The sequence below is a fragment of the Lepidochelys olivacea genome (assembly GCF_965140295.1).
Source record: "Lepidochelys olivacea isolate rLepOli2 genome assembly, chromosome: 14".
In the NCBI taxonomy this organism is placed as follows: Eukaryota; Metazoa; Chordata; order Testudines; family Cheloniidae; genus Lepidochelys; species Lepidochelys olivacea.
In genome coordinates, this window is record NC_140424.1 from 43,968,155 (window position 1) to 43,982,854 (window position 14,700).

A 14,700-nucleotide genomic window follows, 5' to 3' on the forward strand; every position below is an offset into this window, starting at 1 on the left:
GTCTCTCTCCTTTTTCTGCCCGATCCTCTTCATCTTTCCCTCTGCCTGCCAAGGGGTGATGTTCTCTAGGGGAAGGGCTCGCCACTCACTTGGGGAAGGGCTTTTCCCTGGACTCTGCCTAGAAAGGGCAGGGCTCAGCCTGATGTCTCTGCCCTGGGAAGGAACTTGTCTGTCATGAGCACAGTGGAGAGAGAGAGAGACTGCGTGTGTGTGATATCAAACAGCCAGGCTGTTCTCTTTCTGGCCATGCACAATCCCCAGGAACAATTCCTGATAGACAAACTGCAAACAATTACACACGAACCCACACCACCATGCTAAGCATCAAGTATGACACCAGTGGTTAGAGGCTCCAACTGAGATCAGGGCCCCGTTGTGCCGGGCGTTGCCCAGACACACAGCGAGAGACAGTCCCTGCCCCAGCTGAGATCAGGACTATATTGTGGTCCCTTCACCATCTGAACAGACAGGACAGAAAAAAGGGTGGGAGAGGAAACTGAGGCACAGATTGGGCAAGTGACTTGTCTAAAGTCACATAACATGTCAAAGCCATGGTTCGAGTCGCTCTGTGACCCATCAACAATAAACACACCCAGCTTTCGCACGGTTTAACAGAAACCTTTAATGTCCCCATGATCATGATGATCCCTAGCTCCGATCTCAAGCTTTGCATCTGTAGATCTCAAAGTGCTTCATGCAGGAAGGTCAATATCAATATCCCCATTTCGCAGATGGGGAAAGTGAAGCACAAGGGCGATGTTTACACGGCCGTTGGACACCTGCGCCTGGCTCATGCCACCTAACCCGGGCTCGAGCGAAGGAGCGGTTTAACTGCAGGGTAGATGCTGGGGCTCTGGTTGGAGGCCACACCGTCTCCCTCGTGTGACAGCACCTTCAGCATGTTGCCTTCGTCCAGCCCCAGGACCAAACCCTGACCGGGCCAGCGCTCGCCAGCCCTGTCTCTTCCGCGGACTGGACAAGCTCTGTCCTGTTGCACTCACAAGCCCAGTTGTCTCGGGGGTGGCTCCTAAAGACACTTGGGTCTGTTTGGAAGGTCACCTCTCAGCCTGGCCAGCCGCCCTGCCCTCCAGCTTTGCCAGGCCATCTCCTCCTGGGCTGCCGGGCCACGGGGTAACAGGGCGTTCGTTAGCCCCCAGCCGTCCCCGTAGTGCCCCCCTCACTGCCATGGAGCACCCCAACCCGGCTCCTCTGACAGAGACAGTGACCCCGGAGAGCGTCAAATAATGCACAGGGAAAGGTTCCATTTGGGATCGGGGTTGGGGGTACTGATCTACTTAAAGGTGCCCTAAGGAGGTAGCAAGTGGACAGCACATCCACACAGAAACCTCTGAAGCTGAGACCCCATCGTTAGTGACAGGAGTTAACAATCCGTTAGGGCAGGATGGGCAGAGGTGCGTCAGGTCACAGGCTGGACGGGAGCAGTGGGTGCGCCGGGGAAGAGAGCGGAGAGCGGAACCTGGCAGAGAGGTGAAAGGAAATGAATCGGGTGAAATCCAGGGGAAAGCCCAGATCCCCAGCTGGGGTCAATCAGTTCTGCTCCACTGGACACCGAATCAGGGCTGATTTACGTGACCTGGGGCAGACTCTTCTCTCCCAGTCCTGGGGGGGGTGAGGGATAAATTGCCCCAGGGCTCTGCAGAGCCTGATACCTGCAGCCCAAGCCCTGCCAGCCAGCGCTGGGCGAGGGGGAGGGGCTGGGAGCCAGGACTCCTGGGTTCCATTCCCAGCACTGGGCGAGGGGGAGGGGCTGGGAGCCAGGACTCCTGGGTTCCATTCCCAGCGCTGGGCGAGGGGGAGAGGCTGGGAGCCAGGACTCCTGGGTTCCATTCCCAGCGCTGGGCGAGGGGGAGGGGCTGGGAGCCAGGACTCCTGGGTTCCATTCCCAGCACTGGGCGAGGGGGAGGGGCTGGGAGCCAGGACTCCTGGGTTCCATTCCCAGCGCTGGGCGAGGGGGAGAGGCTGGGAGCCAGGACTCCTGGGTTCCATTCCCAGCGCTGGGCGAGGGGGAGGGGCTGGGAGCCAGGACTCCTGGGTTCCATTCCCAGCGCTGGGCGAGGGGGAGAGGCTGGGAGCGAGGACTCCTGGGTTCCATTCCCAGCGCTGGGCGAGGGGGAGGGGCTGGGAGCCAGGACTCCTGGGTTCCATTCCCAGCGCTGGGCGAGGGGGAGGGGCTGGGAGCCAGGACTCCTGGGTTCCATTCCCAGCGCTGGGCGAGGGGGAGGGGCTGGGAGCCAGGACTCCTGGGTTCCATTTCCCACTTTGCCACCAATTCTCGGTGTAATTTGGGCAGGTCAGTGTCTGCCGCTCGGTTTCCCCTCGTGTGACATGGGGATAACGGTGCCGCGCTCTGAGGTCTCTTCCGTACCCTGCTCAGAGCAGGACGGCGTCTCGCTGGCAAATCGACTGAAATGCAGAGCTGCAGGTGTCAGAACCAATCCGATTCCCCTTCACCATCCCACACCTGTTCCCCTCAGCCGGGCCTGACACCGGGAGCCTGCGGGACAGAGGAGACGGCCCCTGTCAGCGCGTGTGGGTCCATCACACGCAGTCGGTAGCGGCTCTTCCCTGTTCCAACGGGATCCGCAGCCGTCGTCTCCTCCGGCTCTGCCCTGGGGGCTGCCCCCTCTCCCCACTGTCAGGGCCCTGGCCAGGATCTCGAACAGCCTCTCCCTGCCCAGAGCCCAGGGACCTGCTCCAGCCTCCTCCTCCCTGCTGGGCTAGACCCTGTCCATCTCCCTCCCCTGCTCCGCGTCCCCTCCCCACCCGGCTGGGCCGACGCTGCCCCCTCCTGGTCCCCTCCTGCCTCTCTGGCGGCTCTGTGTCTCCCCCTCCCCCCTGCCCCATTGTCTGGGGGATCCCCAGGGCTCTGGCCTGGCCCCTTTGCTCTTCTCCCTCCACACCCCGACTCTGGGCCACCTCCCCTGCCCCCAGGGCTCCAGCTTCACCTCCTCTGGGGGCCGGGGGGGGGGGGGGGAATAGAAGGGTCTTTGTCATCACCTTACACTGAAAATGACTTCCCCCAAAGTCCTGACCTTCCCCCAAACACCCCCTCCCCCATCTCTGTCCCCAGCCCCTGCTGCCCACAGAGGGGAGGGAAAGGGTTTGACTCAAGGAATCACTCACAGGGTCTGATCCAGCGGGGAGCCGTCCAGCCAGGTCCAGACCTTTTCCGGGGAGGGGCGGGACAGTCCGACCCAGAACTGATACGTGCCTTGTGTCAGGGCCTGGAGGGACTCCTGCAGGGAGTGTGGGACAGGCAGCTGGGGACCAGAACCTGCTCTCGGCTCTTTTCTTGCAAATCCAAGTTCTCAACAACTTTAGCCCCAGAACTACTGTCTGGCTGTCCACCTATCCCTGTACACATACCATCCCCACGCATACCTGTCCATCTCGCCAAGTATTCCCCATGTAGACTCTTCTGTCCACCCAGCCCCACACCTACCCCCTCTCTCTGTAGCCCTCAAGCCTCATAACTCTCTCTCTCTCTCACACACACACACACACTCACACTCAGCCCCTCTCTCCAGCTGAGTTGTGTTGGGCACATCCCAGAAGGGGGAGGGCACCGGTAGCTTTAATCCACCATTGTCAGTCCCTGATCTCAGGGCTGGTGATTTAGGCTGAGATTTGTCGTAGCTGCCTAGGGGATTTGGACACCCTGATATTAACAATTCATGAGAATGGGGTGTCCAAGTCCTTTAGGCAGCACTGACAATCCTAGATCTACCATGTAGCATATACGAGTCCTCGGACTCTCTACCCAGGGCCCAGGCCTGCAGGGGCAGCTCCCGCAGGATGTTACCGTCCCCTTTACCAGCTCCTCCTTGTCCCGGATCACCAGCAGCTGGGAGCCCCTCGCTGAGCAGTCGGAGCGGCTCTCGCTCCACGTTTTACTTCCACTGCCGACCCAGTAGCACTTGTCCCCATGCAGCTGCCAGTCCGTGGGGCAGAGTTTGCACCCGGAGCCCCCTGCAGAGAGACAGGATTCATTAATGCTCTGAGCCCTCTGGGCCTCATTCCCGGCTACTCCCTTCCTGCGACTGGGGCTGGGATGGGGATAAAATGGGTTTGAGTCCCCTTTGTGCTCCCTGAAATCTGGGGTTAGGCCGGGCCTTGCCTGGTTCCTGGCGTCAGTTAGAGCAGCCTCGGGGCTGCTCTGCCTTATCCATTGCTCCCATATGGGCCCTGGGGAGCAGAGAATACCCATAGTGCACTGCCACCCACGCCAATCTGCTCCCTACTTTGGGGGTTGGGAACAGAGTGTGTGAGGGGCTCTTACTCCAGCCCCACACTAGGCAGGGAGGTCTCCAGGGCAGAGGGGACCTCATGGGGCTATTTGCATCCATTTTAAGGCTACATTATTCTGCCAGAATGGCCTAGAAGGGGCTTAGGACAACTGAAGATGCGTTGGGGGCTGGTTAGTGGAAATCTAACAGGATATGGGAGGGGAGGTGGTAACTGGGGAGCACAGGAGAGAAGGTGGGATCCTAGGGGTGGCTGGGAATGGGAGGGGGTGAGTCCATGAGACCGTCTCTCTGCTGGGATCTGTCCCTGCTCTGCAAGCATTTGGCCATCCTGGTATTAGATTATTTTAAGACCCCCCCCCCCCCTTGAGCAGTACCAGACATGGCCACTAGATGTCGCTCGCCCCCCCCCCCGTCTCAGCAGAGCCCTCACACCCAGTCCCAGCTGAGGCAGGTCCATTCCTAGCCTGGCACCCAGCCGGGCTGGTGGCTAGATCGGTGCAGCCAGCAGGGGGCGGCGTGTCCCTGCCCTGCAGGATCCCCACGGGCTGGGACGGCCGCTGGGTTTCCACTGGCCGTGCCCGGGGCGGAGGGCGGCTCAGAGACACACGAGCTGGGGTTACCTGCTGGGCCGGGCTGGGCCGGGGGGCACAGCTGGGATCGGAAACGCTCCAGGCGGGCGCTGCATTCTGCCGTGCTGCGGTCTGCGCTCCCAGGGGGTGTCGCTGTATCTCTGCTCCCGGCCCCCTCGCTCCCAGGGGGTGTCGCTGTATCTCTGCTCCCGGCTCCCTCGCTCCCAGGGGGTGTCGCTGTATCTCTGCTCCCGGCTCCCTCGCTCCCAGGGGGTGTCGCTGTATCTCTGCTCCCGGCCCCCTCGCTCCCAGGGGCTGACGGGGTCCGTCCCTTCTCGGACATCAAGTGGGAAACTGCAAAGCAGCGTCGGTGGGAGTGAGGTGGCGGGTCAATGTGATGGGGAGTTGCTGGGGAAAAGCACCGGCTGAGACACAGGGCCTGGCCCAAAGCCCACTCAGCCCCACCTTCATCGACTCCCATGGGCTTCAGAACAGCCCCAAAGGGCCACAGTCCAAAAGAGTGGCTTGGGATAGAAAATCAGTGGGAGTTGGGTGCCTAAACCCCTTGAGCCTCTTTGAAAACCCACCTCATCTTTGCATCTAGTTATCCAGCCCCCATCAAAGCAGTATCAGAACACCTCAGAGTCTTTGCTACATTTCGCCTCCCAACCCCACCCTGTGAGGCAGGGCGCAGGGCTGTTAACGCCTGCTATTCAAGGGGTTTAGGCACTTAAAGCTGCAGAGAGGCCCCGAGTGGGGTTTTCAGAAGAACCTAGGCCCAGATCCTCAACAGGATTTAAGCACCTAACTCCCTTGGCTGTTGGGCACCTAAATACATTTGAGAACTTGGGCCCTAGGAACCTAATGCCCATTGACTTCAATAGGCGTTAGTCATCAAGTGGGTTGTTTTTAGGCGCCTAGATGCAGTGTTAGGTACTTAAACTCCTGTGGAATTCCAGCCTTAAGGGACCAGCCCAGGGTCACACGGGGAATCAGTGGCAGAACCAGGAACAGGTCCCAGAGCTCCTGAGTCCCAGATTAGCACCAAAACCAGTGGCCAGCCTTCCTCTCGGGATGCCTGGGAGCTCCTGCCCCGTCCCACCATCCTGCGGCGAACAGCCAGCTCTGTCTGACACATCAGTCTGGCGATGGGAACACGACCTTCAGGGGGAAACATTCCCAGCCACATTTTGGGGACGCCCCTTCTCCATTTTATCCACCAGCTACATTTCCTCACTATTACGTGCTGGGGACAGTTGTATGGAAACGCCCACGGCTGACGAAAAGCTGGGGGTCCACTAGGATCATTTCCCCCTGCCCCCAGATTTTGAAGCAAGTGGAAATGTTTCAAAATTTGAAATTACAACAATCCCTTTACAACTCCCCAGCCGGTGGTTCAGCCGAGTGCCCAGCGTGATCAATGGAAAGGCAGCGTGAGGAGGAAATCGGGATTCAGACTTAGCTCTGCCGTATGACCTTGGCCAAGTAAATTCAGCTCATTTGCTTTGACTGTCTTGTCTACTGAGATTCTGAGCTCTTGGAGGGGCAGGGACTGTCTCTCCCTGTGGGTCTGAACAGCTCCTGGCACAACGGGGCCCTGATCTCAGCTGGGGCAGGGACTGTCTCTCCCTGTGGGTCTGAACAGCTCCTGGCACAACGGGGCCCTGATCTCAGCTGGGGCAGGGACTGTCTCTCCCTGTGGGTCTGAACAGCTCCCGGCACAAGGGGGCCCTGATCTCAGCTGGGGCAGGGACTGTCTCTCCCTGTGGGTCTGTGCACCACCCAGGACAATGTGGCCCTGATCTCAGCTGGGTTACTAGTGCAATGTTAATAAAACTTTCCATTGACTTAGATGACCTTTGAAGTTGAATCGCCCCCTCACTGCCCAGTCTAGTGTGGAAACAGCTCCTGTCCTCATTTTACTTCCTCTCCTGTACCACAAAGAGAAACCACCTATGTCGCTCCGGCCACCCAAGTAAACAAGGTTACAAACAGGGACAGGGCAGCAAACGGCATCTTCTGCCCAGAGCCCAGCTGGCTCCTTACAGCCCAGCACAGACACATTCAATAGGCCGTAGGCCCTTGGACCAGCCTTCTCTTACTGGTATTATATCTATGACTGTGGAGCCGAGAGGCCCAGCTGTGCCCAGACACAGAGAGAGACAGTCCCGGCCCCAGCTGAGATCAGGGCCCCGTTGTGCCGGGCACTGCCAGACACACAGGGAGAGACGGTCCCTGCCTCACAGAACTTGCAATCTACTTAGACGAAGGAGGCACAATCTCCATTTTATAGATGGGGAAACTGAGGCCCAGAGCACTTGCCCACAGTCACACAGGGAGAGTATTTCACGTCAGCGTGAAGGTGGTGCTCTTAAATTCCTAAAGGGCTCCTGAAAATCTCCCTGTAAATGGACAAGGCAAATCATCGGCTGGGGAGGGAATAGGAACACAAAGGCAAAGTGCCTTGTGCAAGGTCACCCGGCAGATGTGGGACTAGAACCCAGGTCTGGGCCGGGTCAGGCCGGGGGGCACAGCTGGGATCGGAAACGCTGCAGGCGGGCGCTGCATTCTGCTGTGCTGGGGTCTGCGCTCCCAGGGGGTGTCGCTGTACCTCTGCGCCCAGCTCCGTCGCTCCCAGGGGCTGCCGGGGTCTGTCCCTTCTCGGACACCAAGTGAGAAACTGCAAAGCAGCGTCGGTGGGAGTGGGGGCGACTGGTCAATGGTACGAGAGTTGCGGGTAAAAGCGCCAGGAGAGTCCTGCAGAGACAGAGGGGCTGCCCCAAAGCTCATTCAGCCCCATTGCCACTGTCTCCCATGGGCTTGGGAGAAACCCCAAAGGGACACGGTCTGAAAAAGTGTCTGGGATTGAAAATCACTGGGAACTAGGTGCCTAAATCCCTTGGGATTCTTTGCAAACCCAGATCGTGTTTCCACCCATTCTCACCCTCAAAACGACCCCCAAAACAGGCTGCATGGGGATGGCCAGACTGAATCAGACCTGGGGCCCATCTAACCCGGGAGCCCAACTCCAAGGCTGGACAGCCCCAGCTACTTCTGAGCAAGGAGCAAGACAGCCCCAGTGGACAATGATACCTTGTCCCCCAACTTAGACCCTTCCTGCCCATCACTTAGAGGCTCATTGATGCCCTGAAGCAGGAGGGTTTATAGCCCCTGCCAAAGCACTTGGGTACTTCCTAGCCCTCTGGCTGGTCTCTTTCCTCATATATGTGTCCTGATCCTTCACTGAGCCCTGCTAAGCTCATGGCGCCAGTGAGATCCTGTGGCAGTGAGTTCCACAGGCTCATTGTGACTGAGCATCCGTTTTAAATGTGCTGCCTCTCAATGTCACTGGCCGCCCCTCCCGCAGTGTCTCATCCACGCTGCCAACTGACGCACCCGGACAGATAAAGCTATAGCCCTTGGTGACTCACCACAAACCGCCAGCAAGAGCAGAGACAGGATGAGATTCCCAGCCCCTAGAGCGACCTGAAGCCAGCCAGGACACTGACGGGAACCTGTAAGGAAACACAAGTAGAGCCGGGCTGAATTAAGGCTACTCTAGATCCTGGCCTCAGACCCCAGCTCCAGGAGTCAGGTGATTGTACCAGGGTCTCAGCTTTCATTTAGAAGAGAAAGGCAGTTTTCAGCCCTCACAGAAGGGGAGAAAAGATTGAAAATGTGACCCCCAAGTGTTACTGTTACAGCAACACTGCCTGACTTTGGAGAGAGCCTGCACCAATTGCATGCACCCTGCTCCATGAATTGCAAAAACCCCTGTTTTGAAAGCTCTGCAAACCCCACCAGATGCATCCGATGAAGTGAGCTGTAGCTCATGAAAGCTCATGCTCAAATGAATTGGTTAGTCGCTAAGGGGCCACAAGTCCTCCTTTTCTTTTTGCGAATACAGACTAACAGGGCTGCTCCTCTGAAACCGACCAGATATGCGCAGGAAACGAAGTCTAGTAGGTTGGAGCAGCGGGGGCTGGGAGCCAGGACTCCTGGGTTCTATCGCTGGCTCTGGGAGGGGAGTGGGGTTTAGTGGTTGGAGCAGGATGTGTCTGGCAGCTAGGACTCCTATGTTATAGCCTCAAACCTGGCAAGGCAGTGGGGTCTAGTGGGTCAGAGCGGGGCAGCCTGGGAGCCAGGATGCCTGGGCTGTATTCCCATCTCGGGGAGGGGAATGGGGTCTAGTGGGTGTGTCCTTGTGAAAGATTTTCTCCCTTATCTGTGCCTCAGTTTCCCCCTATTGACCCATCTTTTTGGCTTCCAGAGGGGAAAGCTCCCCATGAGCGCTCTCACTCTTGCTCTGTCACTTTGTGGATCCCCCACGCTATTTACCTCTGTCCGGGGCGCTACTCCGCCCCCACCCCGTGATATAACCACATAGCCAGACTCTGCCGGCCCCTGGCCCGTCTTTGGGCCAGGACATGGGGCCCGTAGGTGGGGAGGAGGGGGTTGAAATCGCTACCTTGGTTCCCGGGTGGGGAGGGGCCTCCCGAGCCACCCCGCTTGGGCCGCAGGTTCAATGCCGTGTAGCCCTCCTCGTCCTCCATCGTGCCCGAGTGAGAGGAGACGATGAAGGTGCGGGCAGGGGGTGGGGGGGCTGGGCTGTGAGATCGCACAGGAAGCTGAGCTGCTGGGCTGCAGTCGCGTGGTTTGAGGGGCCACGGTCAGAGGCTCTGGCCTGAATTTCCTCTCTCTGCTCTGGCAGATGTTGGCTCTGTCATGCGAAAGCTCCCAGCCAGCCCCGGACGCCCCCCGTCCTCCACTCCCTGAGGGGGATCAGCTGGCCTGACACCAGGGTGAGGGGCGCAGTGTCAAAAATCTGAGCTCTAGGGTCAGAGCCTCAGTAGGTGCCGCTCAGAATCAGTCCCACTGATCGACCCCCCCAGCCCAGGATTGGGCCCAGCATGTGTGAGAGTCGATTTCCACAGGGCTCGACCCCAGCCCAGGATCGGGCCCAGCGAGTGCCTGAAAACTCGTTATAGCCAGAGGAAAACAGCTGGGGTGAGACCGATCCCCTCTCTGGGCCAGCAGTTCCCCGCTGCGCCCTAGGTGGCAGCCAGCCATCGGGAAGGGGAGAGCACGGGGTGTGCGGCTCTGGTGTGACCATTTGCCGGGGATCCCAGGGCCAAACGCCCCCCGGCTGGTCAGGGGGGGCCATGATACCTCCCTGCGTCACCAAGCAGGGGGGTGAAATGACCAGGGCCAGAATAGCCCATACACAGGCTGTGCCCCTCACCCTGGCATCAGGGCGGCTGCAGCTGCATTAGGGTGGATATACGGGGGGCGACCATCACTGTCTGTGACCAGCCCCTGCCTGCCTGAGCCGACCTCTGCAGCAGCTGCGAGCCCCTGAGGCCGGACGCTCTGACCAGCATCCCTGCCCCCCGCCCCCCCCCCCAGCTGCAGCTTCCTGGGTGATCGCACACCACAGCCCCTCACTGCCCTCCCCCCAGCACCTGCCCCACAACTCCTGACTGCGCCCCCCCCACCCGCCACCTCCTCGCTCTCCGGCACAATGCAGGAACAGGAGGGCTCCCCAGCACTGAACCTGTGGCCCCAGGAGGGGCGCGTGGGCGTCCCGTCCCCAGCCCGGAACCAAGGTACCGAAATCCACCCCCTTCGCCCACAGGGGCTCTGTGTCACAGCCCAGGGGGCAGGGTGGTGGCTGCCACCCCAGGGCGGGGAACAGGGGGGAGAATCTGGACGGAGCCGGGATCGCACTGGAGATGGGCCGGACTGGGCCGGGGGAGGGGGAGCGGCTGATCCCACAGACCCCTGCCCATGGGAGTAACCTGACTCCAGATCCCCGCTGGGGGGAACTGGCCGTAGCCCCGCTGGGGTCACTGGGGCCCGATTCCAGCTGGGGGGAACTGGCCGTAGCCCCGCTGGGGTCACTGGGGCCCGATTCCAGCTGGGGGGAACTGGCCGTAGCCCCGCTGGGGTCACTGGGGCCCGATTCCAGCTGGGGGGAACTGGCCGTAGCCCCGCTGGAGTCAGTGGGGCCCGATCCCCGCTGGGGGGAACTGGCCGTAGCCCCGCTGGGGGGAACTGGGGCCCGAACCCCGCCGGGGGGAACTGGCCGTAGCCCCGCTGGGGGGAACTGGCCGTAGCCCCACTGGGGTCACTGGGGCCCGATTCCAGCTGGGGGGAACTGGCCGTAGCCCCGCTGGGGTCACTGGGGCCCGATCCCCGCCGGGGGGAACTGGCCGTAGCCCCACTGGAGTCAATGGGGCCCAATCCCCGCTGGGGGGATCTGGCCGTAGCCCCGCTGGGGGGAACTGGCCGTAGCCCCGCTGGGCTCAACGGGGCCCGATCCCCGCTGGGGGGAACTGGCCGTAGCCCCGCTGGGGTCAGTGGGGCCCAATCCCCGCTGGGGGGAACTGGCCGTAGCCCCGCTGGGGTCACTGGGGCCCGATTCCAGCTGGGGGGAACTGGCCGTAGCCCCGCTGGGGTCACTGGGGCCCGATCCCCACCAGGGGGAACTGGCCGTAGCCCCACTGGGGTCAATGGGGCCCAATCCCCGTTGGGGGGAACTGGCCGTAGCCCCGCTGGGGGGGAACTGGCCGTAGCCCCGCTGGGGGGAACTGGGGCCCGATCCCCGCCGGGGGGAACTGGCCGTAGCCCCGCTGGGGTCACTGGGGCCTGATTCCAGCTGGGGGGAACTGGCCGTAGCCCCGCTGGGGTCACTGGGGCCCGATCCCCGCCGGGGGGAACTGGCCGTAGCCCCGCTGGGCTCAACGGGGCCCGATCCCCGCTGGGGGGAACTGGCCGTAGCCCCGCTGGGGTCAGTGGGGCCCAATCCCCGCTGGGGGGAACTGGCCGTAGCCCCGCTGGGGTCACTGGGGCCCGATCCCCGCCAGGGGGAACTGGCAGTAGCCCCACTGGGGTCAATGGGGCCCAATCCCCGTTGGGGGGAACTGGCCGTAGCCCCGCTGGGGGGGAACTGGCCGTAGCCCCGCTGGGGGGAACTGGGGCCCGATCCCCGCCGGGGGGAACTGGCCGTAGCCCCGCTGGGGGGAACTGGCCGTAGCCCCGCTGGGGTCACTGGGGCCTGATTCCAGCTGGGGGGAACTGGCCGTAGCCCCGCTGGGGTCACTGGGGCCCGATCCCCGTTGGGGGGAACTGGCCGTAGCCCCACTGGGCTCAACGGGGCCCGATCCCCGCTGGGGGGAACTGGCCGTAGCCCCGCTGGGGGGGAACTGACCGTAGCCCCGCTGGGCTCAACGGGGCTCGATCCCCTTGGGGGAACTGGCCGTAGCCCCGCTGGGGGGAACTGGCCGTAGCCCCGCTGGGGTCACTGCTCTGTGCGTCAGCTGACGGAACGGCACACTGGGCTGATTTACACCAGATGAGGATCTGCCCCCCTGAGGGCAGAATCAGGCCCTGACGTTGCCAGTGAAATTTGTGCCCCCGACCCTTCTGTCCCGCAGAGTCTCCCCAGGTCCACAAGGCTCCGGGCGCGCGGCTCTGGCTGGGATCGTGCTGAGCCGGGTGGGGAAGTGCCTGGGATAGACCCCACGCCGAACTCCCTGCGGCTGGGGCCCTCTGCCTAGGATCCTGCCCCTGGGACAGCTCCTGGCTCCCTCAGATCGCAAACCCCGCTGCAGGCTGGGATTTTCCAGGAACACCTGGGCCAGCACCCGACAGGCCAGAGCCAAAGGCAGCTGTTGTGCGTGTCTGTGTGTGGACGGGGTGTGTGGAAGAAACCCGGAGTTGGTCGCCAGCCTTGAGCCCATCTCTAGCTCTGGGGGAAGCTGAGTCACGCGGATGCAAACTCAGCTGGGGTTTGGCAGCGCAGAAGTGCCACCTAGTGGCCAGTTCGGGGACTCACGGGGCGAGAAAACAGCTTTCCAAACAGCCTGGCCTCTGGGCAGACACTGTGAGCCCCCACCCCAGAGTTGACCCTCCAGATAGACAAAGGGTGGATTGGTATCCCCATTACACAGACGGGGAAATGGAGGCACAGAAATGCTCAGACACCGGGGCCACCTAATCCAGTGGGTTTCAACCTTTTTTCATTTGCAGACCCCTACCATTTTTTCAAATGGACGTGCAGAGCCCTGGGGAAATCTTACACATCGTCTGCGGATCCCAGGTTGAAAACCACTGACCTAATTAATCTCTGGCAGGGCTTAACATACAGATTAAGTGATTTTCCCAGGGTGACCCCGGGCAGGCTGTGGCAGAGTTGAGAATTGAACCCGGATCACTGAATGCCAGCGCTTTATGGTCCCCTTCCCGTCCTCTTTTCAGCCCAAACGACCCCAAAGTACAAGGAGCAAGGAGATCTATAGAATTCACTGCATCCAGCCCTGAAATGCAGCCCCCTCTGGGGTGGGTTGTGGCAGCTGTTCACTAGCCCACAGCAACGCAACGGTGAAGAGGAATCCTGTATCCACCTGAACCTGCAGGAGGAATTTCGGGAGGCAGAAAGGAAACCCACCGGCGATTCACCCCCGCCCCCCAGCACAGCACCCCCTTGTACCTGCCTCGCTCAGCACTGATCCAGAGGAACTTTCCGTCCAATTAACGCTGGCTCTCCCGTTTCCTCCAGTGGACGGATCCGGGATCAGATGCTGCCCGCTTAACCGGCTGCTGCCCAGGAGCAAACGCCATTGGTTTTCTCAAGCCATGTCTCCCGCTCAGTCAGGTCCCGGTTGCTCGCGATCCAGGAGCGGGGGGAGAGGGTAAAGAGCAAAATGCTGTAACTTCCCCTGGAGAGCTGGGGATTTCACTGGGTGCCAGTGAATACGAGGGCTGGTGGCGTTTCCCCAGTGTGGGGCCAGGGGGCGCTGTGCTGCAGAGAGCGGGGTGGGGACCCAGTAGGGGAGTGCTCCCCCGCACAGTCCGTGTGGCTCCAGGGCAGCACTAGGGGGCGCTGTTCTACAAGGATCGGGGCGGTGGAGCTCAGTAGGGGGCGCTCTCCCCTCGCACTCAATGCAGGTCCCAACGCCCGACCTCTGGAGATTGAGGGCTGGATTATAGCCGGGGAAAGGCTCTGGTGTGTCTACAAACCGGTGTGTCTACACACAAGTACTGACAGCTCGTCCCGATTTTACTGGCATCGCTCTGCTGCTACAACTCCCCACACAGATGGATACGCTGGTCCCGACGTAAGAGCGACTTGTTATGATTTAGCTCCGACTCGGGGTCCTGACCCAAAAGGGGGTCGCAAGGCTACTGTAGCCGGGTCGTGAGAGTTACCACACATCATACATCTGGGTTTTCCCGGATACGGCCTCTTTTTTGCTCCTCTGATCTCCCTCCAGGTGGACAAATGTCCGTGATTTGGTGTTGCCACCCTTACTTCTGCGCTGCCTTCAGAGCTGGGCGGCCGGAGAGCGGTGGCTGCTGGCCGGGCGCCCGGCAGGGCCGCCACCGGCTCTCACGCTTTGTGTGGGTGGCTGGGGGAGTCGTCACAGCGGGGAAAAAATTTCTCCTGCTACAGGCCACAGCTGTGGGCTGTTAAAGAGGAATCGGGCTCGGGCTGACACCTGCCCTGGCGACATCAACTAGATTTGCCAGAAAGAAGCCGTGCAGCTCTAACCCCTGCCATGAATGCTCTGTGCTTGCGTATGAGTCCGGTCCTGGGCTGACAAAGAGCCGAGGGTGACCGTCACAAACTGAATTCGAGTCCACAGTGCGGCACAAAAGGCGAACGGCGTTCTGAAGGCCAGAGGACAGCAACAAAAGCGATTGACGGTTTAGAAAACCTGACCTAGGAGGAAAGGTTAAAAATGACCATGTTTTGTCTACAGAAGGGAGGCTGGTAAATATGTTAAGGGCTGTTATACAGAGGACGGGGATCAATCGTTCTCCAGGGCCACTGAAGGCAGGACAAGAAGCAATGGGCTTAA

General features: G+C 60.8%; 1 protein-coding gene across 1 annotated transcript; it reads right to left on the reverse strand.

The window, feature by feature from the left end:
- Positions 1-603: 603 nt before the first annotated feature.
- LOC311530109 (killer cell lectin-like receptor subfamily F member 2) lies at positions 604-13,451 on the reverse strand. Its single transcript, XM_084646490.1, has 7 exons — positions 13,329-13,451; positions 8,269-8,352; positions 4,889-5,191; positions 3,836-3,990; positions 3,145-3,257; positions 2,387-2,515; positions 604-1,477 (listed from the first exon to the last, which is right to left on the reverse strand). Exons 3-6 carry the CDS (start codon positions 5,178-5,180, stop codon positions 2,392-2,394), a joined length of 684 nt encoding a protein of 227 aa, XP_084502616.1. The 5' UTR covers positions 5,181-5,191; positions 8,269-8,352; positions 13,329-13,451; the 3' UTR covers positions 604-1,477; positions 2,387-2,391.
- Positions 13,452-14,700: the final 1,249 nt, after the last annotated feature.

Coding starts and splice junctions, on each gene's coding strand:
- LOC311530109 (XM_084646490.1), bottom strand. CDS start 5,180: ATGTCCGAGAAGGGACGGACCCCGTCAGCCCCTGGGAGCGAGGGGGCC. Junction 3,258..3,835: donor TCCGGGACAAGGAGGAGCTG/GTAAAGGGGACG, acceptor CACTCCCTGCAG/GAGTCCCTCCAGGCCCTGAC. Junction 2,516..3,144: donor TCCCCGCTGGATCAGACCCT/GTGAGTGATTCC, acceptor TCTGTCCCGCAG/GCTCCCGGTGTCAGGCCCGG.